Source organism: Oncorhynchus clarkii, chromosome 16 (assembly GCF_045791955.1).
Source record: "Oncorhynchus clarkii lewisi isolate Uvic-CL-2024 chromosome 16, UVic_Ocla_1.0, whole genome shotgun sequence".
Classification (NCBI taxonomy): domain Eukaryota; kingdom Metazoa; phylum Chordata; class Actinopteri; order Salmoniformes; family Salmonidae; genus Oncorhynchus; species Oncorhynchus clarkii.
The window spans coordinates 19,186,821-19,213,941 of record NC_092162.1 but is presented as its reverse complement, the minus strand read 5'-3'; the positions used below and the strand labels follow the sequence as shown (position 1 = coordinate 19,213,941).

The following is a 27,121-nucleotide window of genomic DNA, read 5'->3' as shown; positions in this document are numbered from 1 at the left end:
GTCTTTGTTGAGAGCTTATTGTACTGAGATGGATAAGGATTGGGAGGAGGGGTTGCCTTGGTTACTGTTATCCGCTAGGGAGGTTTCACAGGAGAGCATGGGTTTCAGTCCAAATTACCTTGTGTTTGGACATAGAAGTCCACGCACCCTATCTGTTCTCCAGGATGACTGGAAGTCTCCCGAGCCCCCTCAGTCCCTGGTATCTTATGTGTGTGATTTCCGGCGCCTGTACGCCGCTGGTGAAATGGCTAAAGAGAAGCTATCTCCACAGGAGAGGATGAAGGGCATATTTGATCTGGGAACTGAGCCTCGTCACTTTAGTCCATGTGACGAGGTTCTTGCTCTGCTGCCAATTGTTGGTTCTCCTTTTCAAGCCAAGTTTCAAGGTCCATTTACGGTTATGCGTCAGTTTTGCTCAGTGCACTATCTAGTTGCCACTCCAGAATGGATTGAAGCACACCAACTGTGCTGTGTAAATTTGTTAAAACCCTGTTAAGCACGTTCCTTTGATGCTGAACAGGGGGAGTCTACAAAGGACGGAAAACCTGTTATTTTGGCTGATACCGTTATTTGGCTGGGTTCTTGTCATGCTAGGTCTGTGCATGGGGAGGAAGATGTTCCTGGTCCTGACGATTGCATACTGCAGGGTAGATTGAAAAGACAGTCTTCTCACTCAACTACCTGTTGATGGGCGGGAAGAGATGGTCGGTCTGATTCAGAGATTTCTAGGTTTGTTTTCTGATACACCTACACGTACAAACTTAGTAGAACACGTTATTGACGTTGGAGATACTGACCCCATTCGTCAGCGGTTCTATAGAATTTCTTCAGAGAAACTACATTGTCTGGATGCTAAGGTCAGGTACATGCTGAAGAGTAATATAGCAGAGCCTTCTTTCTCCAGTTGGGCTTCTCCATATATCTTGGTCAATAAACTGGATGGGACAAACAGTCACTAAGCCAGATTCATTTCCTCTTCCTCGGATAGAGGACTGCGTTGATCAAGTCAGAGCAGCTAAGTTTGAGCAAATTTGACCTGTTAAAGGGCTATTGGCAGGTGCCACTGACGAGTAGGACACGTGAAATCTGCCTTTATTACACCCTCTGGTCTGTACTCCTATTCGAGTTTTGAGTTTTGGCCTGCGTAATGCACCTGACACCTTTCAGCGACTTGTGGATAGGGTGAATGTCCATGTGACTGACCACTGTTATTTTGTGTTTGGTATTTCGTCCTGTTCTATTGCTCCTGTCTGTTCCCTTCTGGTCTCATTTTCTTCTTTCCTCTTTAACGGTTGCCTCTTGTGTGCAAAGGTTGCTGAGGTCTGGGGAGGACGAGGTTTGCTGGGGCAAGTGGGAGTGTGAACACGTACCCCTCATGGATTTGGTACGCAGGCTAGGTCAATTTGGGAAGCAGGCTGGGTCAATTGGTTTGTGATTGGTATGGTGTTCTGGGGTCCTTGTTGGTCCCTGGTTTTATGGGGGGGGGGGGACCCTCCCACTCTGTCTGACCAAATTATTTATCTTTGCTCTTGTTTTCCTTAATAGAATGTAAGTAGGCGGAGCTGGGAGGCCCGGGTGTGTCCCAGGATAAATGCACCACTTCCCCATTCATTGAGGAGACTCTCTCCATGTAGACACATAGATTTTGGTTGTGGCATTTTTTGTGTCTGTTTGCGTTGGCACCTTTCAACACCCCTCTATCATTTATGCACGCAACCACTCACTTACACTACTGATTAACACCCATGTCATTGTTAATTGTATTTAGTTTACTTTAGTTAATAAATATATTTTGTTTTTCCTTATCTCCACGTTGTCTCCCTTTTTTGTTACGAACTTTGAGACGGTTCGTGACACCAGATCTAATGTGATGTATTTTCCTACATTCATTTCACATTTCCACAAGCTTCAGTGTTTCCTTTCAATTTGTATCAAGAATATGCATATTCTTGCTTCAGGTCCTGAGCTACAGGCAGTTAGATTTGGGTATGTCATTTTAGGCAAATTTTAAAAAGTGTCCGTTCCTTATTAAGACATGATGGTCAGTCAATCTGGAAAATTTCGGGAACAAAAAGTTTCAAGTGCAGTTGCAAAAACCATCAAGCGCTATGATAAATTGACTATGATGAAACCATCACAGGAAAGGAAGACCCAGAGTTACCTCTGCTGTAGAGGATAAGTTCATTAGTTACCAGCCTCAGAAATTGCAGCCCAAATAAATGCTTCATGGAGTTCAAGTAACACACATCTCAACATCAACTGTTCAGAGGAGACTGCATAAATCAGGCCTTCGTGGTTGAATTGCTGCAAAGAAACCATTACTAAAGTTCACCAATAAGAAGACTTGCTTGGGCTAAAAAACACCAGGAATGGACATTAGACTGGTGGAAATCTTCAAGGCACACTTAACCAGCATGGCTACCACAGCATTCTGCAGCGATACTCCATCCCACCTGGCTTGCGCTTAGTGGGACTATCATTTATTTTTCAACAGGACAATAACTCAACACACTTTCAGGCTGTATAAGGGCTATTTGACCAAGAAGGAGCAGGATGGAGTGCTGCATCAGATGACCTAGCCTCCACAATCACCCGACCTCCATCCAATTGAGATGGTTTGGGATGAATTTGACCGCAGAGAGAAGGAAAAGTGACCAACAAGTGCTCAACATATGTGGGAACTCCTTAAAGACTGTTGGAAAAGCATTCCAGGTGAAGCTAGTCTGGAGAATGTTCAAGAATGTTTGCAAAGTTGTCATCAAGGCAAAGGGTGGCTACTTTGAAGAATCTAAAATATTTTGGGATTTTAACACTTCTGGTTACTACATAATTCCATATGTGCTATTTAATAGTGTTGATGTCTTCGCTGTTATTCTACAATGTAGAAAATAGTCAAAAATAATGAAAAAACCTTGAATGAGTAGATGTGTCAACTTTTCACTGGTACTGTATGTCCCAGAATGTCTGTGGAAACTGCTTTAGGTTCACATTGTTTAATCCCTCTATTTAAAATGGGGGGGAAATAGAAAACAGTTCATGTCTCAAGCCTCACTGGAGGGATAAATGCGCTACAAACATAAATTGCCCTTTTCATGTAAAGCTCAACATGAGAAACTTCATTGATACGAGATGGCGCTGGAGAACAAGGCTGACGTTTGATGTATTCCTAACCAATTGTTTGTTTTTTTTGTCTTTGCGTTGTTTATCTTATTTTCTACATAATGTTGCTGCTACCATCTCTTATGACCGAAAATAACTTCTGTGCATCAGAAATGCGATTACTCACCACGAACTGGCAGATCCCATTTTTTCCTTTAACGAGTCCGACGAGCCCGACTTGAGTTTTTTTTACTGCTTCCCCAGGAACAGGCCCAGATCCCCATTATTTGTGTGAAGAGAAGGCAGAGAAAAAGGGGCCAGAGGGCGAGCTGCCTTCTGAAAATTCGTAGGCGATTGTATAAACCCCACTTCCTTCCATTCTGCTAGCAAATGTGCAATCTTTGGAAAATAAAATTGATGACCTACGCAGAAGATTAAACTACCAACCTGACATTCAAAACTAATCTCATATGCTTCAGGGAGTCGTGGCTGAACAGAACAGCGGCATCTGGTAAGACAAAGGGCGGCGGACTATGTATTTTTGAAAATAACAGCTGGTGCACGATATCTAAGGAAGTCTCAAGGTTTTGCTCACCTGAGGTAGAGTATCTCATGATAAGCTGTAGACCACATTATCTACCGAGAGAGAATTTCATCTGTGTTTTTCATAGCTGTCTACATACCACCACAGACTGATACTGGCACTAAGACATCACTGAATGAGCTGTATTCCACCATAAGCAAACAAAACGCTCACCCAGAGGCGGCGCTCCTAGTAGCCGGGGACTTTAATGCAGGGAGCTGAAATCCGTCTTACCAAATTTCTATTAGCATATTAAATGTGCAACCAGAGGGGAAAAAACAATGGACCACCTTTACTCTTATTCTATCCTCCTGATTCCTGCTTACAAGCAAAAGCAGGAAGCACCAGTGACTCGATCAATAAAAAAAGTGGTCAGATGAAGGAGATGCTAAGCTACAGGACTGTTTTACTAGCACAGGCTGGAATATGTTCCCGGAGTGCACCACATCAGTCATTGGCTTCATCAATAAGTGCACATCGATGACGTCGTCCCCACTGTGACTTTACGTGCATACCCCAACCAGAAGCCATGGATTACACGCAACATCCGCACTGAGCTAAAGGCTAGAGCTGCCGCTTTCAAGGAGTGGGACTCTAACCCTGACCAGCTTATAAAAAAATCTTACGAACCATCAAGCAGGCAAAGCGTCAGTTTGGGATTAAGATCGAATTGTACTACACCGGCTCTGACACTCGTCACAACCGAGAGCTGCACAGTAACATGAGCCTACCAGACGAGCTAAACAACTTCTATGCTCGCTTCAAGGAAAATAACACTGAAACATGCATGAGAGTACCAACTGTTCCTTTAAACAGGTCAACATTCACTAAGCCGCAGGGCCAGATGGATTACCAGGACGTGTACTGCAATCATGCGCTGACCAACTGGCAAGTGTCTTCACTGACATTTTCAACCTCTCCCTGTCTGAGTCTGTAATACCAACATGTTTCAAGCAGACACCCATAGTGCCTGTCCCCAAGAACACTAAGGTAACCTGCCTAAATGACTACCGACCCATAGCACTCACGTCTGTAGCCATGAAGTGCTTTGAAAGGTTGGTCATGGCTCACATCAACACCATTATCCCAGAAACCCTAGACCCACTCCAATTTCCATACCGCTCTAACAGATCCACAGATGATGCAATCTCAATTACACTCCACACTGCCCTTTCCCACCTGGACAAAAGGAACACCTATGTGAAAATGCTATTCATTGACTACAGCTCAGCGTTCAACACCATAGTGCCCACAAAGCTCATCAATAAGTTAAGGACCCTGGGACTAAACACCTCCCTCTGCAACTGGATCCGGGACTTCCTGATGGGCCGCCACCAGGTGGTAAGGGTAGGTAACAACACATCCGCCACACTGATCCCCAACACGGGCTCCTCAGGGTTGCTTGCTTAGTCCCCTCCTATACTCACTGTTCATTCATGACTGCATGGTCCAAGCACACCAAGACAGTTGTGAAGAGAGCATGACAAAACCTATTCCCCCTCAGGAGACTGAAAATATTTGGTATGGGTCCTCAGATCCTCAAAAGGTTCTACAGCTGCACCATCGAGAGCATCCTGACTGGTTGCATCACTGCCTGGCATGGCAACTGCTTGGCCTCCGACCGGAAGGCACTACAGAGGTACTGGGCCGTACGCACTACCATCACTGGGGCCAAGCTTCCTGCCATCCAGGACCTCTACACCAGGCTGTGTCAGAGGAAGGCCCTAAAAATTGTCAAAGTTTCCAGCCACCATAGTTATAGACTGTCCTCTCTGCTACTTCACGGCAAGTGGTACCGGAGCACCAAGTCTAGGTCCAAGAGGCTTCTAAGCAGTTTCTACCCCCAAGCCATAAGACTCCTGAACATCTAATCAAATGGCTACCCAGTCTATTTGCATTCCCCCCCCCCCCCCCCCCCCTTTTACACCACTGCTACTCGCTGTTGTTATCATCTATGCCTAGTCACTTTAATAACTCTACCTACATGTACATATTACCTCAACTAACTGGTGCCCCCGCACATTGACTCTGTACCGATACCCCCCTGTGTATAGTCTCACTATTGTTATTTGTTAGTTATTGTTATTTTACTGCTGCTCTTTAATTACTTGTTACTTTTATTTCTTATTCTTAATCGTATTGTTTTAAAACTGTGTTGTTGGTTAGGGGCTTGTAAGTAAGCATTTCACTGACCACCTGTTGTATTCGGCACATGTGACTAAAATTTGATAACACAATCGCATTGCGTGCACATATGCCGCGTTCATGTGCTAGTCGTAACTAGGAAACTCTGAAATGTTAAACTTGCTAACTGCAAGTCTGACATTTCAGAGTTCCAGTCTAGCATGTGAACGAGGCATAAAACCACCAAAAGACGCAGCCTAATTGTAAACAAAGCCACTTGTCTGAAGCACCAGCAGCTCAATGCGCTGTTATTTTTTTATTTTAAAAACCATTTGTATTGGGATGGTCTATCCTTGCATGTAACAAAAGTCACATGGATATAGATGTTTTTATTTTGACCAAGCGTTTTTAAATGGCCTACACTTTTCCCCAAAGAATTAACTCTGCAAGAAAAGAAACATCCTCTCACTTTCAACTGTGTTTATTTTCTGCTAACTTAACATGTGTAAATATTTGTATGAACATAACAAGATTCAACAACGGAGACAAAAACTGAACAAGTTCCATAGATATGTGACTAACAGAAATGGAATAATGTGTCGCTAAACAAAGGGAGGGGGGGGTCAAAAGTAACAGTCAGTATCTGGTGTGGCCACCAGCTGCATTAAGTACTGCAGTGCATCTCCTCATGGACTGCACCAGATTTGCCAGTTCTTGCTGTGAGATGTCACCCCACTCTTCCACCAATGCACCTGCAAGTTCCCAGACATTTCTGGGGGGAATGGCCAAGGCCCTAGCCCTAGCCCTCACCCTCCGATCCAACAGGTCCCAGACGTGCTCAAAGGGATTGAGATCCGGGCTATTCGCTGACCATGGCAGTACACTGACATTCTTGTCTTGCAGGAAATCACGCACAGAACGAGCAGTATGGCTGGTGGCATTGTCATGCTGGAGGGTCATGTCAGGGTGAGCCTGCAGGAAGGGTACCACATGAGGGAGGAGGATGTCTTCCCTGTAATGCACAGCATTGAGATTGCTTGCAATGACAACAGGCTCAGTCCGATGATGCTGTGACACACCGCCCCAGACCATGACGGACCCTCCACCTCCAAATCAATCCCGCTCCAGAGTACAGGCCTCGGTGTATCGCTCATTCCTTTCAACGATAAACACAAATCCGACCATCACCCCTGGTGAGACAAAACTGCGACTCGTCAGTGAAGAGCACTTTTTGCCAGTCCTGTCTGTTCCGGCGACGGTGGGTTTGTTCCCATAGGCAACGTTTTTGCGGGTGATGTCTGGTGAGGACCTGCCTTACTACAGGCCTACAAGTCCTCAGTCCAGCCTCTCTCAGCCTATTGCGGACAGTCTGAGCACTGATGGAGGGATTGCACGTTCCTGGTGTAACTCGGGCAGTTGTTGCCATTCTGTACCTGTCCCGCAGATGTGATGTTCGGATGTACCGATCCTGTGCAGGTGTTGTTACATCTGGTCTGCCACTGCGAGGACGATCAGCTGTCCGTTTTGTCTCCCTGTAGCGCCGTCTTAGGCGTCTCACAGTACGGACATTGCAATTTATTGCCCTGGCCACATCTGCAGTCCTCCTTGCAACATGCCTGAGGCACTTTCATGCAGATGAGCAGGGACCCTGGGCATCTTTTCTTTTGGTGTTTTTCAGAGTCAGTAGAAAAGCCTCTTTAGTGCCCTAATTTTTTCTAACTGCGACCTTAATTGCCTACCGTCTGTAAGCTGTTAGTCTTAACGACCGTTCCACAAGTGCATGTTCATTAATTGTTTGTGGTTCATTTGAAAAAGCATGGGAAACAGTGTTTAAACCCTTTACAATGAAGATCTGTGAAGTTATTTGGATTTTTACGAATTATCTTTGAAAGACAGGGTCCTGAAAAGGGGAAGTTTTTTTGTTGAGTTTAGTCATTAAAGTAATTTTTTTTTAAATAAATTATTTGAATGTGTGTCTGTCTCTGTGTGTATTTACTCTTACTGTATATAATTTAGGGTATGTATCAATCCATTTCTCATTCCTACTTCCTATGTGTCTCAGGAGCTGCTGAAGGAGACTTGCCAGGAGTTGGCCAACCGGGTGGTGCAGCTGCTTTACAGCATTTTCTGCCTGGACACCCAGCAGATCACCTTCACCCTGCTGGGCCACACCCTGCTCACAGACTCTGCCTACTGGCACAGCCTGGCAGACCCGCCCAGCAAGGCCCTGGCCAAGTAAGACTGAGTCCTCCGAGTCTAGTTTCTCGGATTCTCAATGACAATGCTATGATAATGTGCCATGTGCTAGCTAAGTCATAGGGGCTTGCTACCTGGCTTAACAGGTGACTGTAGGGGACAGTTTCCAGAACACAGATTAAACCTAGTCCTGGCCAAAAAAACACTTTCAATTGAGATTCCCCATTAGTCCAGGGCTAGGCTTAATCTGTGCCTGGGAAGCCGGCCCTAGTTAAACATGGTCCCTGTACAGCAGGGTTCCCCATCTGAGCGTCTGCTCAGCTCCAATGAGGACGAGCCGGTGGTCCTCTCTAGTCTAGGTGAGACTGCTGCTCTCTGGTGTCAAACAAAGTACGTCAGGGACCGGTTCAGCAGGCAGACGTTGGGTAAAGTTGCAGATAGAAATGAAATGAAAGAAAGTTATAGAACATGTTAAGATAAAAAAATATATATAATCATAAATAAATAAAAACATAACATGATGCCACAATACTTTAAAATAAAATGGGATCAACAACATTGCATTCAACTCATATTACTGGCCTTTATGACAAGGTGAAAAGAAAGAAGCCTGTGTTAAAAAATCCACTCCAAATCATTCTGTTTGCAACAAGGCTGTTAGGTAATACTGCAAGACAACACGGCAAATCAATTAACTTTTTGGCCTAAATTAAAAACTACAAGTTTGGGTCAAATCCAATACAACACAGAGTGAAACCCTCTCTATTTTCAAGTATTGTGATTGCATGTTATGGGTATGCTTGTCATCGACCGGGACTGTGGAGTTTTTCAGGATCAATATAAATATGAATGGAGCAAAGCCCAGGTAAAAAGTTAGAGGAAACCCCGCCTCAGTCTTTTGAATATCTAACCCTGGGATAGTTTTATTTTTCAGCGAGACATTTACTCAAATGTTTATGCCAAAAACACACGAATGGCTTTCCAATAGGTGTTCCTGAGTTGTTTAGTCTCAGTCCTGACTTAAATGTGCTTGAAAATGTTTGAATATTGCTGCCCATTAATGATTCCCAACCAAATATAATCAGCTTGAACAATTTTGACAAAAATAATGAATATATGTTTCCCTATGAGTTGTGCAAAGTTGGTAGAATCTTAATGGAGAGTAATCCAATTATGATTTTTAAGTTTCTTTGTTGTTTTTTAATTTGGAACATTTTCTATAACTTTTTTTCACTTTGAAAATGTGGAGTTGGTTGTGTAGATCTGTATGAAAAATCTGTAATTTAATAGATGTAATTTTAAGGTAGAAACATTTGAAATAAGTTAAAGGGGGGTGTAGACTTTCCATATATATGGAGAGCCTAGTTTCAAAATACAATTTTTACATTGCGTTTTACTTTTTACTGTGCCTTCGGGGTTGACTGCATTCACCCAGATTCCATGAAGGTTTTTAAGACCCGAGTAGGGTTCTGAACCTCCATCAACTGCAAGTAGACACAAGCTCTCTAAACCAAATGACAGGCAAACAATAACAACTGTTTTCTTAAGAAAAAGGGTTACTTTTTCCCCCATATCACCAGGGTGAAATGGGCAATTCTAAAAGCTCCACTAGGTAAGTGTCATTTACTTGCCTTAACATGATTTAAACCTGCCTTGGGCAAAACTGTGATCACGGAGTACAGCTTGAAATTTGAGCAATCGTGGCCATTCTGTATAGAAACGAAAGTTCCCTGCGTCAAATCACACAGTATATTGCATTACTCTGGAAAGCAATAGCACACTTCTGTTGAATGACGAGGTTTAGTGGACTAATTAGTGTCAGGTAGAAACCCAGTGTGCAAGAAGGTGGTGTAGAAGAACATTTTGGAAAAACACGCACTTTAAATATTACATACACACTATACATGTGTATGTATAGTGGAGGGAACAAGGTCATTTAGAAACTTCTATTTCCCTGCTATGGACTTGAAATAGGAGGAAGTGTCCTCATAGACTCACTCATATGATAATTTTTTTTTAAATTTCTTACACCAGTACTTCAATTGAAATCCATAAGGGAAGAAGACCAGTGAAAACTTAGGGTGTTAACACTAGTTGCCACATGTCAAAATTGGGTATCTCATAGCTGTGTGAATAAGGTTAGGATTAGGTAGGTTTAAAATCTGATTTTAAGAAGATAAATTGTAGAAATAGGTGGGGTTTAGCCATAATTATGACTTTGTGACTGTAATAACTAGTGATGACCAAATTTAGGGCAAATTAGAGATTTGCGAAGTAACCTTTTATTTGAATAATCTCTTTATGTCAGAGCAGTGACACAAATACACTGAGTTGATTTACATGCACACAAATAATTAGATTTTAAACTGATTATGACAGTTGGCCGAGTATGGCATTAGTCATTTAAACGCCTTACTCTTCTTATCTTAATCGGTGTAAGGTCATAATCGAAGTAAGCATACACCAATTAAAACACCTGGTTTTCTGAGCAATCTTTCCAATTATTAGGACATGTAGATGCCTTAATCGGAGTTACAGCGGTGTATTTGATCTGCGCATGTGCTAGCTCGAGCAGCGTGAGCTTCCTTCTTTTGCGCGAGTGAAGTGAGTTTGGGAAAACTGAGTATGCATCTTAGAAATAATTTTCACATACAAACTTTATGTCCAAACTTTGTGTCACAGAAATAACATGGTTGCTGTGGTAGAACGTTTGTTTATTGGCTATTTTCGGCATTTATCAAAGTCCCGTCAGGTAGCCTGATTTCAGATGTGTCCATGTAAACATGATTATTAGGGAAGTCATTCTTCTTGCAAAAATATAAACACAACATGTAAAGTGTTGGTCCCATGTTTCATGAGCAGAAATCAAAGATCCCAGAAATTGTACACAAATTGATTTACATCGCTTTTAGTGAGCATTTCTCCTTTGCCAAGATAATCCATCCACCTGACAGGTGTGGCATATCAAGAAGCTGATTCAACTGCATGATCATTACACAGGTGCACCTTGTGCAGGGGACAATAAAAAGCCACTCTAAAATGTGCCGTTTTGACCACACTACACAATGCCACAGATGTCTCAAGATTTGAGGGAGAGTGCAATTGGCATGCAGACTGCAGGAATGTCCACCAGAGAGCTGTTGCCAGATAATTTAGTGTTAATTTCTCGACAATAAGCAGCCTAGAACTTCATTTTAGAGAATTTGGCAGTACGTCCAACTGGCCTCACAATTGCAGACCACATGTAATCACGCCAACCCAGGACCTCCACATCCGGCTTCTTCACCTGTGGGGATCGTCTGAGACCAGCCATCCGGACAGCTGATGAAACTGTGGGTTTGCATAACCGAAGAATTTCTGCACACTGTCAGAAATAGTCTCAGGGAAGCTGCGTGCTCGTCATCCTCACCAGGGTCTTGACATGACTGCAGTTTGGCGTCATAACCGACTTCAGTGTGCAAATGCTCACCTTCGATGGCCACTGGCACGCTAGAGAAGTGTGCTCTTCACGGATGAATCCCAGTTTCAATTGTACCAGGTAGATGGCAGACCGCGTTTATGGGGTTGTGTGGGCGAGCGATTTTCTAATATTGTTGTGAACCCCATGGTGGTGGCGGGATTATGGTATATGAGCAGGCATAAGCTACGGAAAACGAACACAATTGGATTTTATCAATGGCAATTTTGAATGCACAGTGATGTTGTGCCATTCATCCGTCGCCATCACCACATGTTTCAGCGTAATGCACGGCCCCATCTGTACACAATTCATGGAAGCTGAAAATGTCCCAGTTCTTCCTGCATACTCACCAGACATGTCACACATTGAGCATGTTTGGGATGCTCTGGATCGATGTGTACGACCGTGTGTTCCACTTCCCACCAATATCCAGCAACATCGCCCACCCATTGAAGAGGAGTGGGACAACAATCAGCCTGATCAGCTCTATGCGAAGGAGGTGTCGCGCTGCATGAGGCAAATGGTAGTCACACCAGATACAGATTTTTATTTTTTTTGTTATCCACACCCTACCTTTATTGTTACCAACAGCATCTGTATTCCCAGTCATGTGAAATCCATAGATTAGGGCCTAATTAATTTATTTCAATTGACTGATTTCCTAATAGGAACTATAACTCAGTAACATCGTTGAAATTGTTGCATTTATATTTTTGTTCAGTAAATTAATCTGACGTCACAATAATCGTAATATTGTGTGCATGTAACCATACTCACTGACACAACTTCCATATGGGGTCTTTAACCTTGGCTGCCTATGAACCACAATAACCCCCCTACTCTTTTGACTTTGCTAATGAAGACACTTTTTCCTCTTTCTCCATTCCTGTTGATTGTCACTATAATGACCTTTAATCTTTTCCCTGTCTCTTGTGGTTGTGTTGTAGGTGACCGCTCCATGTCCACCTCCCTATCGGCCTCCCAGCTCCACACGGTCAACATGAGGGACCCTCTCAACCACGTCCTAGGTTAGAACCATGCGCCGGTCTCAAAGCTTTAGCACCTATTAGGCATTGTGGCTTACCAGTATGGCTTACCAGGGCATGCCTTTAATGTTTTAGTGCTTCTCGTAACGATTTCATTCTAGCTTATATGTTTGATTAAGTCGCTCTGGATAAGAGCGTCTGCTAAATGACTAAAATGTGATTTAGTGGAGCCCAGGACGGATCCACTCTGCTCTCTCTCTTTCTCCCTCTAAAGCCAACCTGTTCCTGCTGATCTCATCCGTCCTTGGCTCCAAGACAGCGGGGCCACACATCCAGTTTGTGCAGAGCTTCATGAAGGAGTGTGTGGAGTGCCTGGAACAGGGCAGCTGCGGGAGCATCTTGCAGTTCCATGCCTTTCACCATGGTGAGTGGGTTAACTGCCTGTTCAGGGGCAGAACGGGTCAGTTGACCGTTGGGGAGATGCCGCCCCAACTGTGGTAGTCTAGATGAACTGTGGTAGTCTAGGGGAAGGAGAGTAGTTATGTAGTGATAACAGTTGATTGTTAGTTCTACGCAATTTAGGTAAGAAATGTGACTTCGACATGGGATTTTTACTCAACACATTCTGGGGAGACATATTCCTGCAATGATGAGTTTTTTTTTTTCATTTCTTTTGATAACGATAATTTTACTATTTTTACCTTCTATGTTTTTTAAAAATCTTAGTACATCTGGCCCCAAGTTTCTAGCTGACCTCATTCTTGCATCCACACTTTTATAATGATGCTTTTAATGTATGATTTTTTTAAAATTACTTCTTATTCCTCTTGTTTCTTTGTTCATACTTTTATTGAATTTTATTATTTTATGATTTGAAGAGCTACAGTTGAAGTTGGAAGTTTACATAAACCTAAGCCAAATAAATTTTAACTCGGTATTTCACAATTCCTGACATTTAATCCTAGTAATAATTCCCTGTTTTATGTCAGTTAGGATCACCACAAGAATGTGAAATGTCAGAATAATAGTAGAGAGAATGATTTATTTCAGCTTTTACTTCTTTCATCACATGCCCAGTGGGTCAGAGGTTTACATACACTCAATTAGTATTTGGTAGCATTGCCTTTAAATTGTTTAACTTGGGTCAAACGTTTCGGTTAGCCTTCTACAAGCTTCCCACAATAAGTTGGGTGAATTTTGGCCCATTCCTCCTGACAGAGCTAGTGTAACTGAGTCAGGTTTGTAGCATACGCTTTTTCAGTTCTTCCCACAAATGTTATTTTGGATTGAGGTCACGGCTTTGTGATGGCCACTCCAATACCTTGACTGTGTTGTCCTTAGGCCATTTAGTCCATTTGGAAGACCCATTTGCGACCAAGCTTTCATTTCCTGACTGATGTTACTTCAATATATCCACACAATTTTCTTGTCCTCATGATACCATCTATTTTGTGAAGTGCACCAGTCCCTCCTGCAGCAAAGCACCCCCACAACGTGATGCTGCCACCCCCATGCTTCACGGTTGGGATGGTGTTCTTCGGCTTGCAAGCCTCCCCCTTTATCCTCCGAATATAACGATGGTCATTATGGCCAAACAGTTTTATTTTTTGTTTCATCAGACCAGAGGACATTTCTCCAAAAAGTACGATCTTTGTCCCCATGTGCAGTTGCAAACTGTAGTCTGGCTTTTTTATGGTGGTTTTTGGAGCAGTGCCTTCCTCCTTGCTGAACGGCCTTTCAGGTTATGTCGCTATAGGACAAATTTTACTGTGGATATAGAATCTTTTGTACCTGTTTCCTCCAGCATCTTCACAAGGTCCTTTGCTGCTGTTCTGGGATTGATTTGCACTTTTCGCTCCAAAGTACGTTAATCTCTAGGAGACAGAACACGTCTCCTTCCTGAGCGGTATGACTGCTGTGTGGTCCCATAGTGTTTATACTTGCATGCTATTGTTTGTACAAATGAACGTGGTACCTTCAGGCATTTGGAAATTGCTCCCAAGGATGAACCAGACTTGTGGAGGTCTACAATTGTTTTTCTGAGATCTTGGCTGATTTCTTTTGATTTTCCCATGATGTCAGCAAAGAGGCACTGAGTTTGATGGTAGACCTTGAAATACATCCACAGACACACCTCCAATTGACTCAAATTATGTCAGTTAGCCTTTCAGAAGCTTCTAAAGCCATTACATAATTTTCTTTCTGTTTAAAGGCACAGTCAACTTAGTGTATGTAAACTTCTGACCCACTGGAATTGTGATACAGTGAATTATAAGTGAAACCTGTCTGTAAACAATTGTTTGAAAAATGTCATGTCATGCACAAAGTTGATGTCCTAACCGACTTGCCAAAACTATAGTTTGTTAACAAGAAATTTGTGGAGTGGTTGAAAAATGACATGTAAACTTCCAACTTCAACTGTATATAAATAGTTAGAATCTGGAAAATGCCACGTAAGAAGTGTGTCGTGTGTTGTCTGTCTGTCGGTCGGTCGGTCGGTCGTGGGCATCACTGACTTGACTCTGCCCCTGGGGAGGAGCGTAGCAGCAAAGGCCAGCTTAGTCTTATGGTACCCTGATGGTTCCCAGGGCTCAGCTCACCCACCTCTGCCTTCTCCATGGATTCTATTTCCCCAGTCACTAGGGGCGAAACCAGCTTCACACATAAATAAGCATTTTACTTAGTCATGCATTAGTGTCAATGTGAGACTAAGATAAGATCTGACAAAGTGGAAGTTAGGATTCACACTTCAAAGCTTGGGACTCCACTTAGATGGTGTTTCATCACTTTGGCATAGAAATGCCAGTTTCACGATACTCCAAAGTTGGTTAACAACTGTTATGTAATCCTGATTGCTTCATCATTCATTCAAATGTAGGTTTTCTTTCATTTTGATAGTCTCTATGGTCAGTAATACAAAACTGTCAAATTAAATGTTTTCACAATCTTGGAATCATTATTCATAAAAAGTGTACATATTGTCATCTTTATAGTAACGCCTCATGAAAATGTAAATACCTTCTAAATTAAGATATTTTATAGGTGTTTTTCAGTATGCTGATAATTTTCAGAATTCAAATATTTTCACTTAAATACAAAGTATATACAGTACCAGTCAAAAGTTTGGACACCTACTCATTCAAGGGTTTTTCTTTATTTTGACTATTTTCTACATTGTAGAATAATAGTGAAGACATCGAAACGATGAAATAATATATGGAATCATGTAGTAACCAAAAAAGTGTTAAACAAATGTAAATATATTTTAGATTCTTCAAAGTCGCCACCCTTTGTGCAAAGCTGTAATCAAGGCAATCTTGGCATTCACTCAACCAGCTTCACGAGGAAGGCACCTGGAATGCATTTCAATGAACAGGTGTGCCTTGTTAAAAGTAAATTTGTGGAATTTCTTTCCTTCTTAATGTGTTTGAGCCAATCAGTTGTGTTGTGACAAGGTAGGGATGGTATACAGAAGATAGCCCTATTTGGTAAAAGACCAAGTCCATATTATGGCAAGAAAAGCTCAAATAAGCAAAGAAAAACGATAGTCCATCATTATTTTAAGGTCAGTCAATCCAGAACATTTCAAGAACTTTGAACGTTTCTTCAAGTGCATTCACAAAAACCATCAAACTCTATGATGAAACTGGCTCTCATGAGGACCACCACAGGAAAGTTGGACCGCAGAGTGAAGGAAAAGCAGCCAAAAAGTGATCCGCATATGTGGGAACTCCTTCAAGATTGTTGGAAAAGCATTCCAGGGGAAGCTGGTTAAGAGAATGCAAAGAGTGTGCAAAGCTGTCATCAAGGCAAAGGGTGGCTACATTGAAGAATCTCAAATATAAAATATATTTTGATTTGTTTAACACTTTATTGGGCATGACATGATTCCATATGTGTTATTTCATAGTTTGTCTTCACTATTATTTCACAGGTGTAGAAAATAGTAAAAATAAAGAAGAACCCTGGAATGAGTAGATGTGTCAACTTTTGACTGGTAATGTTCGTTAATTGACCTTCAGTGCTCCTTGCTAGAGTAATAGGCTACCTACCTGTAACATTGTTTACAGTGACTTCCTCCCGTTGCTTGCTTTGTTTTTGTCGTTATCAAACATATGGCTACTGAATGTCACTATCCCATCACTAGGTTCCTGTGTTTTGTTTAATCATGTCACATGACCTGGATTTTAACCTTATAAAAAGGGGACAGTTTGATAAAGCTTTAAGTCAGATGGTCCAGCACCATCCTCAGATTTTGTGTCTTATTCTCATTTCTGGGTAAGGAAACAAATCTAGGTCATATGACATGAATAACTAAAACACAGGGCCTTACCCATGACGGATGATCACATGGCATTGTTTTGAGACAGACAGGGCCTTATTCTTTAGGGCACATCATAGCAAAACGTTTTGGAACTGAAAATGAAAATAAGCATTTGTTATTGGTGGTTAATCCCTGTTTCAGACCATTTTCTTCTGTTTGATGCCAAATGAACATGACCACAATAACCATAATCCCACATATTCAACCTCTTCACTGTCACATGGTGGTGTGATGCTCTCTGAGTGATATTCCCCGGGCCTTTGAAGGAACACCCCACTGGTGATTCTTAGTGAGCTCGTGCTTATCAGTCATCTAGCCTTGCATAACTTCCTAAATGAAGTCCCTGGATGGGGGAGGGAAATAAGGGATGTCATTAGACGTAACAGTCTAAATGTTACTTTCGGGTTCACAGAAGATGCTTACTCACTGTCTAATAATCCTTCATTTCCTCTGTAGACGGTCAAACAAGCACACAAGGCTTTTAAGGAACAACTGCTTTTACTAGACAACCCTTGTCCTACCATATTTGGCAATTGCAAACCTCATTTTTGTTATTATACTTAACACAAACATAACGTAACATGCAACAAGTTCATATAAGGAAATCAGTCAATTGAAATAAATTCATTAGGCCCTAATCTGTGGATTTCACATGACTGGGAATACAGAAATGCATCTGTTGGTCACAGATACCTTAAGAAATATATATTTTTTAAAAGGTGTAGATCAGAAAACCAGTCCGTATCTGTTGTGACCACCATTTGCCTCATGCAGCGAGACATCTCCTATGCATAGAGTTTGAACAGGCTGTTGATTGTAGCCTGTGGAATGTTGTCCCACTCTTCTTCAATGGCTGTGCAAAGTTGCTGAATATTGGCAAGAACTGGAACGCGCTGTCATATGTCGATCCAGGGCATCCCAAACATGCTCAATGTGTGAAATGTCTGGTGAGTATGCAGGCCATGGAAGAACTGAGAGATTTTCTGCTTCCAGGAATTGTGTACAAATCCTTTCGACATGGAGCCGTGTATTATAATGCTGAAAGATGTGATGGCAGCGGATGAATAGCACAATGGGTCTCAGGATCTCATCACGATATCTCTGTTCATTCAAATTGCCATTGCTAAAATGCAATTGTGTTCATTGTCCATAACTTATGCCTGCCCATACCATAAACACACAGCCACCATGGGGTATTCTGTTCACAACGTTGACAACATCAAACCACTCGCCCACACGACGCCATGCACGTGGTCTGCGGTTGTGAGGCCGGTTGGATGCCACATTCTCTAAAACTTAACTGGAGGTGGCTTATGGTCGAAAAATAAACATACAATTCTCTGGCAAACAGCTCTGGTGGACATTCCTGCCAATTGCACGTTCTCTCAACTTGAGCCATCTGTAGCATTGTGTTGTGTGATGAAACTGCACATTTCCAAGTGGTCTTGTATTGTCCCAAGCACAAGGTAGGTAATGATCATGCTGTTTAATCAGCTTCTTGGTATGCCACACCTCTCAGGTGGATGGATTATCTTGGTAAAGGAAAAATGCTCACTAACAGGGATGTAAACTAAACAATTTAGAGAAAGAAGCTTTTTGTGCATATTGAACATTTTTGGGTTCTTTTTTATTTCAGCTCATGAAACATGGGACGAACATGTTTATATTTTTGTTCAGTGTATATTTGGTGAGCGCTAATGCATTGCATTTGACAAAATAAAATGTACAAATAACTCCAAAATGAAGTATAACACAGATACTAGCAAACAATTATTGTCTCTGTAAAAACAGTACATTTTCATAGAACTTATGAAATACAAATGGTAGATTCATGTATAACCCCTAAAAAAAAACTTCCTCAATGACACCCTGGGACAAAAGTTGATAACAGCTTATGAAGCTTACTACAAGGGTTGCTCACAAAGCATACAGGCGAATTATTGAGTAGGCTTGCAGTGCATTTGGAAAGTATTCAGACCCCTTGACTTTCTCCACATTTTGTTATGTTACAGCTTTATTCTAAAATGGATTACATTTGTCTACAAACAATACCCCATAATGACAAAGCGAAAACGGGTTTTATACAAAATAAAAAAACAGGGCCTCCCGAGTGGCGCAGCGATCTAAGGCACTGCATCGCAGTGCTTTAGGTGTCACTACAGAACCAGGTTTGATCCCAGGCTATGTCACAACTGGCCGTGACCGGGAGTCCCATAGGACGTTGCACAATTGACAGTTCTGGCCGGGGGGCTTTACTTGGCTTATCGCACTCTAGCGACTCCTTGTGGCAGGCCCGGGCGCCTGCAGACTGACTTCGGCGGTCAAATGAGCTGTGTTTCCTCCGACACATTGGTGCGGCTGGTTTCCCGGGATAAGCGGGCAGGTGTTAAGGAGCGCGGATTGGCGCTTCAAATTTACATAAGTATTAAAACCCTTTGCTATGAGACTCGAAATTGAGCTCAGGTGAATCCTGAGGTGAATGTCTGCTGCATTGAAGGTCCCCATGAACACAATGGCCTCCATCGTTCTTAAATGGGATAAGTTTGGAACCACCAAGACTCTTCCTGGCCGCCTGGCCAAACTGAGCAATCGGGGGCGAAGGGCCTTGGTCAGGGAGGTGACCAAGAACCTGATGGTCACTGACAGAGCTCTAGAGTTCCTCTATGCAGATGGGAGAACCTTCCAGAAGGACAACCATCTCTGCAGCACTCCACCAATCAGGCCTTTATGGTAGAGTGGCCAGGCGGAAGCCACTCCTCAGTAAAAGGCACATGACAGCCCATGTGTAGTTTGCCAAAAGGCACATAAAGGTTCTGACTGAGAAACAAGATTCTCTGGTCTAATGAAACCAAGATTGAACTCTTTAGCCTGAATGCCAATCGTCGCGTCTGGAGGAAACCTGGCACTATCCCTACGGTGAAGCATGGTGGTGGCAGCATCATGCTGTGGGGATGTTTTTCAGCGGCAGGGACCGGGAGACTAGTCAGGATCACGGAAAAGATGAACAGAGCAAATTACAGAGAGGTCCTTGATTTTAAAAACCTGCTCCAGAGCACTCGGGAACTCAGACTGGGGAGAAGGTTCACCTTCCAACAGGACAACAACCCTAAGCACACAGCCAAGACAACACAGGAGTGGCTTCGGGACAAGTCTCTGAATGACCTTGAGTGGCCCAGCCAGAGCCCGGATTTGAACATGATCGAACATCTCTGGAGACCTGAAAATAGCTGTGCAGTGATGCTCCCCATCCAACCTGACAGAGCTTGAGAGGATCTGCAGAGAAGATTGGGAGTACAGGTGTGCCAAGCTTGTACCCAAGAAGACTCTAGGCTGTAATCACTGCCAACAGTGATTCAACAACATACTGAGCAAAGGGTGTGAATACTTATGTAAATGTAATATATATTAAATACATTTAAGAACAAATTCTAATTTACAATGATGGCCTAGGAACAGTGCCTTGTTTAGTGGCAAAACGACAGATTTTTACCTTTATAGCTCTGGGATTCGATCTAGCAACCTTTCGGTTACTGGCCCAATGCTCTAACCACTAGGCTACCTGGTGCCCCAAAATATACATTTGCTAAAAATTCTAAAAACCTTTTTTTGCTCTGTCATTATGGAGTATTATATGTGTAGATTTGAGGGGAGGGGGAACAATTTTAGTCAATTTTTAAATATTGCTGTACTGTAACAAAATCTGGAAAAAGTCCAGGGGTCTGAATACTTTCCAAATGCACTGTAATTGGAACATGTAAAAAAAGCATTTAAATGATATTTTAAGCATTTTATAAATACACATCTAATCATAAATAGACTGAATAATAAATAGATCATAAATAAATAAATAAAATACATCACCATAAAAACATGGCAATTTCAAGTCAGTTTTGGGTCAATCGCTCTGCCCATTTGCTTGGGCTATGTTCCTTAGACTGCGGACTATGTCCTGGCCAAAGCTTTGGAGCTGCACCAGAGTCAGATGTGTGGCTACCTGAACCTCATAGTCCCCAGTGAGACGAGAGGCCAGGCTTGTGGCTGTGGGCTGCACCGCCACCGGGCTCTCCGCCACTTGGACCGCTTTCAGCATCTGGAGATACAAAGAACTCTAATTACAAAGAACTCTATAATCAATCAGCATTTATCTCGGAACAGTATTTGAATCCAAGGGATTTTAGAATACTGTGTATGCGTGCATGGTGTATAAGTCGTTTTACAGGGAGCCTCACCCTGTTGATCTGTACGCGGAGATCTCTGATATCAGTCAGCAGTGCAGTGATTCTCTCTGTGTTGGCCAGGCGTTGTACGACAGCTCTTAGCAGGTCCTGGTGCACCTGTAGTCCCTCTGACATACGTCTCAGACAGGTCTCCTGATGGAGAGACCTCAAATGTCAAAGCAATGCCTTATTTCTAGGGCTGATATCATTTTCAGATGCCATATTTCTTATAGTTTCTAATCCGGGCCTAGAGTTGTTCCTGGGCAGGTCTGGCCGTCACTATAGTACTATAGGCTCCAGGTAGTAACATATTTCATCCGGAACCTGGTCTTCATATTTACGTTAAATTAGGCATAGAGGCTGTAGTGCAGAGTCTGACGCTCACCAAAGTAAAGTTATCTGTCAAGGCGTTGAGTGTGGGAGCAGAGGGGATGCCAAGGTTGATCGCCAGGTATTGTAGTTTCCTGTTCTCACTGCTCGAGTTAAGAATCAGGGTCTGAGAGCCAAAAGACAGGATTAGAAAACCAATGTTTAGAATTAGAACATTGGACGTCCATTAAGTACTTATCTAAACTGAGTGGAATTTCCAACTAAAATAACTGATTCCACCTATCAAAAATGGATACATTTTGTGCGTAATAGTAGGCCTATATAGGCTACAGTTGCCATTTTTTGTGCACGATCAGACCACCATAGACATAAAAACATCGTCCAGAATGGTAACAGCTTCTTCAATGCTTGTGTATGCTATTAAATGTACATTTCCTGTAATATGGAGAATGATAATACATCTGATTGGATTTGGCCTATACAGCTCACTCTCCCCACAGATACACAAACGGTGGTGTCTGGTACAGCCTGTCACGGACAGAAGTAACGTTAGTGGGCTTAGCCGAGGCCGATCCACTTACCTCAGAATGAATGCACGATGTGTGTGTCTCAGGAATAGCATCCAACACCTTTTTGATCAAACTCTTGCTGTTTTCTACGGACAGGTTGAATTCTGGATCGTCGACTAGTTGACCCGCCTCGCCAGAATACTCCAAGATCGGTGCGCTTTGACCGTAGCTGGCCATGTTGCAGAGAATGGCGAAAACTGTAGAGAACAACGTTGCCTCTGTTATAGCTTCCGAACCTCCGGTTTAATGCAATGTCGAAATCGGGGTTGTGATGAAACTGTGTGATCATTGGTTGATATGAATATGCAATATCTGTCCCATTTGCCCTAGCAAATTACACACATCCCCGTGAGTATAACCTAGTTAAAAATAGCAACAGAGGAACAGGAACCCCTGTCAAAAATACCTGCACCTTTAAAAATAAATCCATAGCTATAACTTCAAACTATATTTTACAGTGATAACTCAATGATAGCCTTGATTCCATCAACTATTTGACTTGCTCTGAAGTATCCTTCTTTCTCTGAAATAACTTTTGTCTGAACTAAAAAGTTGAAACATCCTAATTTTACACATTTTTTTTGTCGTTTTAAAAGCTGTCCATCTAATAAATTGTCTACTAGAATATATTCCACGTTTTACTTTACTTGTTGCATTCTTTCTCATATCCAGTTGTTGTGAAGTCAGTCAGTCTACCAGCAGTGAAGGAGGGACTTGTACTACTCACCTATCAGAATGTTCATTGCCTTTGGGTTGATGGCACTTCAAGGAATTTGCTGATACAATTGACCGACCAGTGAACGCAAGTTGTTAGATACCATCATAGCCTTTACCCACTATATTTATACTAGTTGATGGGAATTCCCTTTCTATCACAATACTAGCTGTACAGTATCGAGTTGAATCAGTCATCTTTTCTGGTGAAAGTGTCGGAAGTGTAAAAATATTGCAATTGAATGGGCTGTATTATAAACACATTATAATTGAATACATATATACTACATGTATATGAACATGAAAATAATCTTGAAACAACTTGAACATCTAAAACATCTTTAAAATGTGTTGGCATGGTGTTAGAATTCGGCAGCTGTGTTAAGTGACAATGGAGCCTGGGTTGGCAAATTATGACAAATGACAATAACTTAATGTTCATATATACATACATTTTCTGATTTTGGTTAGGAAAAGCTGTGTAGACCAGCAATATTGAAGTCATTCAATTCTGGAGAGAAAAAAAACTATCTGGAATTCCTACATTCCATAAACTGAGCCTGTCCTCAGGCAATGTTAATTAGAGGAAAACATACGTATCTGGAAAGCCCAATGAAACAGAACTGTCATGACATACACTGAGAATACAAAACATTAAGAACACCTGCTCTTTCCATGACATAGACTGACCAGGTGAATCCAGGTGAAAACTTTGATCCCTTATTGATGTCACTTGTTAAATCCACTTCCATCAGTGTAGATGAAGGGGGGGAGACAGGTTGAATAAGGATTTTTAAGCCTCGAGACATGGATTGTGTGTATGTGTGCCCTTCAGAGGGTGAATGGGCAAGACAAAATATTTAAGTGCCTTTGAACAAGGTATGGTAGTAGGTGCCAGGTCTGTGTCACCGGTTTGTGTCAATAACTGCCACGCTGCTGGGTTTTTTCACACTCAACAGTTTTCTGTGTGTATCACGAATGATCTACCACCCAAAGGACATCCAGCTAACTTGACACAACTGTGAGAAGCATTGGCGTCAACATAGGCCAGCATCCCTGTGGAACACTTTAGACACCTTGTGGAGTCCATGCCCTGACGAATTGAGGCTGTTCTGAGGGCAAAAGCTGTTCTTAATGTTTGGTATACTCAGTGTATACTGGAGGGGGGACCACCGAGAGTTCCACAGTAGTTTTCATCACAGGTCTGAAAATACTACATTTTAGTAATCCACTATAACAAAACATTACATTTCAGGAATTACATCACCTTTATGAAACAAAACACATCTCACATGTGCAGTGGATTCATTAATATCCTAATTTCCTAAAACTCTGGATTTGATAGTGTGGTCACTGTGGTCAAATAATAACTTCCACTTAGTTTCACTTCTGTTCTCTTAGTCTCGATTGCCATCAGTGAAAATTCTTCTTAAATGGAAGTTAGGATTTGCCCCGATGTGAGCAAGTGGAGTGAGTGACGTCAAATAAAAATGGAATTGGCCTCTGTGGGGTTTCATACAAGTCTGCCATCTTGTGGCCTCTTGTTACCCAAGCCTCAGTTTCTGATTTACTCAACAGTGGCATTCATCAGCACCAGAAAATAGGTTCCTCTCAGCCTATAGGTGTGCTTCCTAGTCTTAATTTGCTTCTTCTAAGGGGGAAATCTCAAACTGACATCCAGCCACGGCTCTTCTCTTATATGTGACTAAATCATTATGTATTTGTGTTTTATTGACTGTTGTTTTGACTTACGTATTCCTTTCAACATTATTTGTACAAATTGACCAAAGGCTGTCTTGTGGATTCCAATTCTATACTAAATACCTTGCAGTGTTTTGTCAGCCCTTCTCAACCATGTCTTGTATAGTTCTCCTTGTAACAGATCCGGTTTCTCTTCATGCTTTGACACTAAAACTGAGCCTGTGATCAGTCAATGTGGATTGTTACATCTGGCCATGCATGGAGAGCTCCACCAAACCAGACCCCTGAAATCCACACGGCCTCTATCTTCATTCAACCAAACCTAGACATGAAAGGAGGCCATTATTCACTGCCGTGCTCAATGTAAATGTTACTGACATGGGTATTGAACCCAAAGTTTCCACGCAACTCAAGACAGTGTTAGCTCGCTGAGCTAAAGCCTAGAGCATTAGCTCCAGAACTAACATGAGTCTTTAGTTCTCAGGCGAGGTCACTTGTCACAAATGTTTTTGCACAGTAAAAGGACCGGTTACACTTGGTATAGACCTACTGCCTGTACTTGGGTAATCTGGTGGATACAACTCTACAGCAAGTGTGCAGCCGGGAGAGTTTGGCATTTCTCCGCTGTCTTGAATGTATGCAGGGTGAAGCAGCTTGATGTACAAGATGGCCCCCAGGACATAGGGTCTGTGTATAGAAACATTGGTCTCCCAGCAGGGTTAAACCATGTTCCCTGATAGCGACACAAATAATGTGAATAACTGGTCCAAACAGTATATAGTCAGAAAGTCAAATGTTGGGATTCATATTTATTTTACTTGGTAATTTTCATTTCTGACAGCTACATGCTTTTGTATTTATCTCTGTGACATATCCTGCGAGAATTAGGGTGTGCTGTACTGAAGTCTTACTGTAAAGCCTGAGTAGATAGACGAGTCACAACTCTGTGCTGGAAATTACAACGACGTACAATCCAGTTGGAGTGATGTAGATGTCATTGCGCATGTTTTACATCTGACACTGATGTTGGTCAAGTAGGAGTCATGGAGGAGTTGAGCAAGAACAAATGGTTACAGTGGAAACGGAGCAAGTGTGTGTTGAGCAAGACAATGACATCAACTTCAAGAAATGGGAGAAAATACTGCATGCCAAGGCACTAAGCATGGGCCAAGAGATTGAGAAAAACTCATTTTCTCAGCAGACCCAGAATAGGTTTGTTCTAAAGGAAATGGTTCATCCCTACCCTCCCTCTCTCCATTGAAATTGTTAACAGACATGTTCTAGATTGTTTATGTACCTAGTGACTACTGTGTACTGTATGAACAGTACATGGTGCATACACTTGCCAGAGTCTTGTTCAAATTTAGCAAAATAAATTGGTCATAGTAGCGAAGTAATTACAATTTAGCTAATTAAAACTGGAGTGATAGACTTACAACTGTGACCTGGCCAAGATAAAGCAAAGCAATGCGAAACAAACAAAAACAACACAGTTACACATGGAATAAACAAACGTACAGTCAATAACACAATAGAAAAAAGTATATATGCAGTGTGTGCAAATGGCGTGAGGAGGTAAGGCAATAAATAGGCCATAGTAGCGAAGTAATTACAATTTAGAAAATTAAAACTGGACTGATAGATGTGCAGATGATGATGTGCAAAAGAGCAAAAAAGTAAATAAAAATAATGGGGATGAGGTAGGTAGATTGGATGGGCTATTTACAGATGGGCTGTGTACAGCTGCAGCGATCGGATAGCTGATGTTTAAAGTTAGTGAGGGAGATATGAGTCTCCAACTTCAGCGATTTTTGCAATTCGTTCCAGTCATTGGCAGCAGAGAACTGGAAGGAAAGGCGGCCAAAGCAGGTGTTGGCTTTGGGGATGAAACAGATGTTACTGTGATAGACTGCATGTAGTTTGCTGAGTAGAGTTTTGGAGGCTATTTTGTAAATGTCATCGCCGAAGTTGAGGATCGGTAAGATAGTCAGTTCTACGAGGGTATGTTTGGCGGCGTCAGAGAAGGAGGCTTTGTTGCAAAATAGGAAGCCGATTCTAGATTTCATTTTGGATTGGAGATGCTTAATATGAGTCTGGAAGGAGAGTTTACTGTCTAGCCAGACACCTAGGTATTTGTAGTTGTCCACATATTCTAAGTCAGAACCGTCCAGAGTAGTGATGCTAGTCGGGCGGACGGGTGCGGGCAGCGATCGGTTGAAAAGCATGCATTTAGTTAGCGTTTAAGAGCAGTTGGAGGTCACGGAAGGAGTGTTGTATGGCATTGAAGCTCGTTTGGAGGTTAACACAGTGTCCAAAGAAGGGCCAGATGTATACAGAATGGTGTCGTCTGCGTAGAGGTGGATCAGGGAATCACCCGCAGCAAGAGCGACATCGTTAATATATACAGAGAAAAGAGTCGGCCCGAGAATTGAACCCTGTGGCAACCTCATAGACTGCCAGAGGTCCGGACAACATGCCCTCCAATTTGACACATTGAACTCTATCTGAAAAGTAGTTAGTGAACCAGGCGAGGCAGTCATTTGAGAAACTAAGGCTGTTGAGTCTGCCGATAAGAATACTGTGATTGACAGAGTCGAAAGCCTTGGCATGGTCGATGAATACAGCTGCACAGCACTGTCTTTTATCGATGGCGGTTATGATATCGTTTAGTACCTTGAGCGTGGCTGAGGTCCACCAGTGACCGGCTCGGAAACCGGATTGCACAGCGGAGAAGGTACGGTGGGATTCGAAGTGGTCAGTGATCTGTTCGTTAATTTGGCTTTCAAAGACGTTAGAAAGGCAGGGCAGGATGGATATA

At 42.3% G+C, this 27,121-nt stretch overlaps 1 protein-coding gene and 1 long non-coding RNA gene across 2 annotated transcripts; one reads left to right on the top strand and one right to left on the bottom strand.

Moving 5' to 3' along the window:
- The first annotated feature begins 12,215 nt into the window (after positions 1-12,215).
- On the top strand, positions 12,216-22,111 carry LOC139368122 (uncharacterized). Its single transcript, XR_011626927.1, has 3 exons — positions 12,216-12,490; positions 12,723-12,872; positions 21,985-22,111. It is a non-coding gene; the product is annotated as an uncharacterized lncRNA (long non-coding RNA).
- On the bottom strand, positions 18,366-22,065 carry LOC139368119 (colony stimulating factor 3 (granulocyte) a). The gene is made up of 4 exons (XM_071106698.1): positions 21,901-22,065; positions 21,375-21,485; positions 21,002-21,142; positions 18,366-20,862 (listed from the first exon to the last, which is right to left on the bottom strand). The coding sequence occupies exons 1-4, from the start codon at positions 22,063-22,065 to the stop codon at positions 20,668-20,670; spliced, it is 612 nt and encodes a 203-aa protein (XP_070962799.1). The 3' UTR covers positions 18,366-20,667.
- Positions 22,112-27,121: the final 5,010 nt, after the last annotated feature.

Bases quoted from the DNA above. Each gene is read 5' to 3' on its own strand.
- LOC139368119 (XM_071106698.1), bottom strand. From the start codon at position 22,065: ATGGCCAGCTACGGTCAAAGCGCACCGATCTTGGAGTATTCTGGCGAG. The intron at 21,143-21,374 runs GTGAGCGTCAGA...TCTCTCCATCAG, and splicing joins TGACAGATAACTTTACTTTG to GAGACCTGTCTGAGACGTAT. The intron at 20,863-21,001 runs GTGAGGCTCCCT...TTGTATCTCCAG, and splicing joins TCCGCGTACAGATCAACAGG to ATGCTGAAAGCGGTCCAAGT.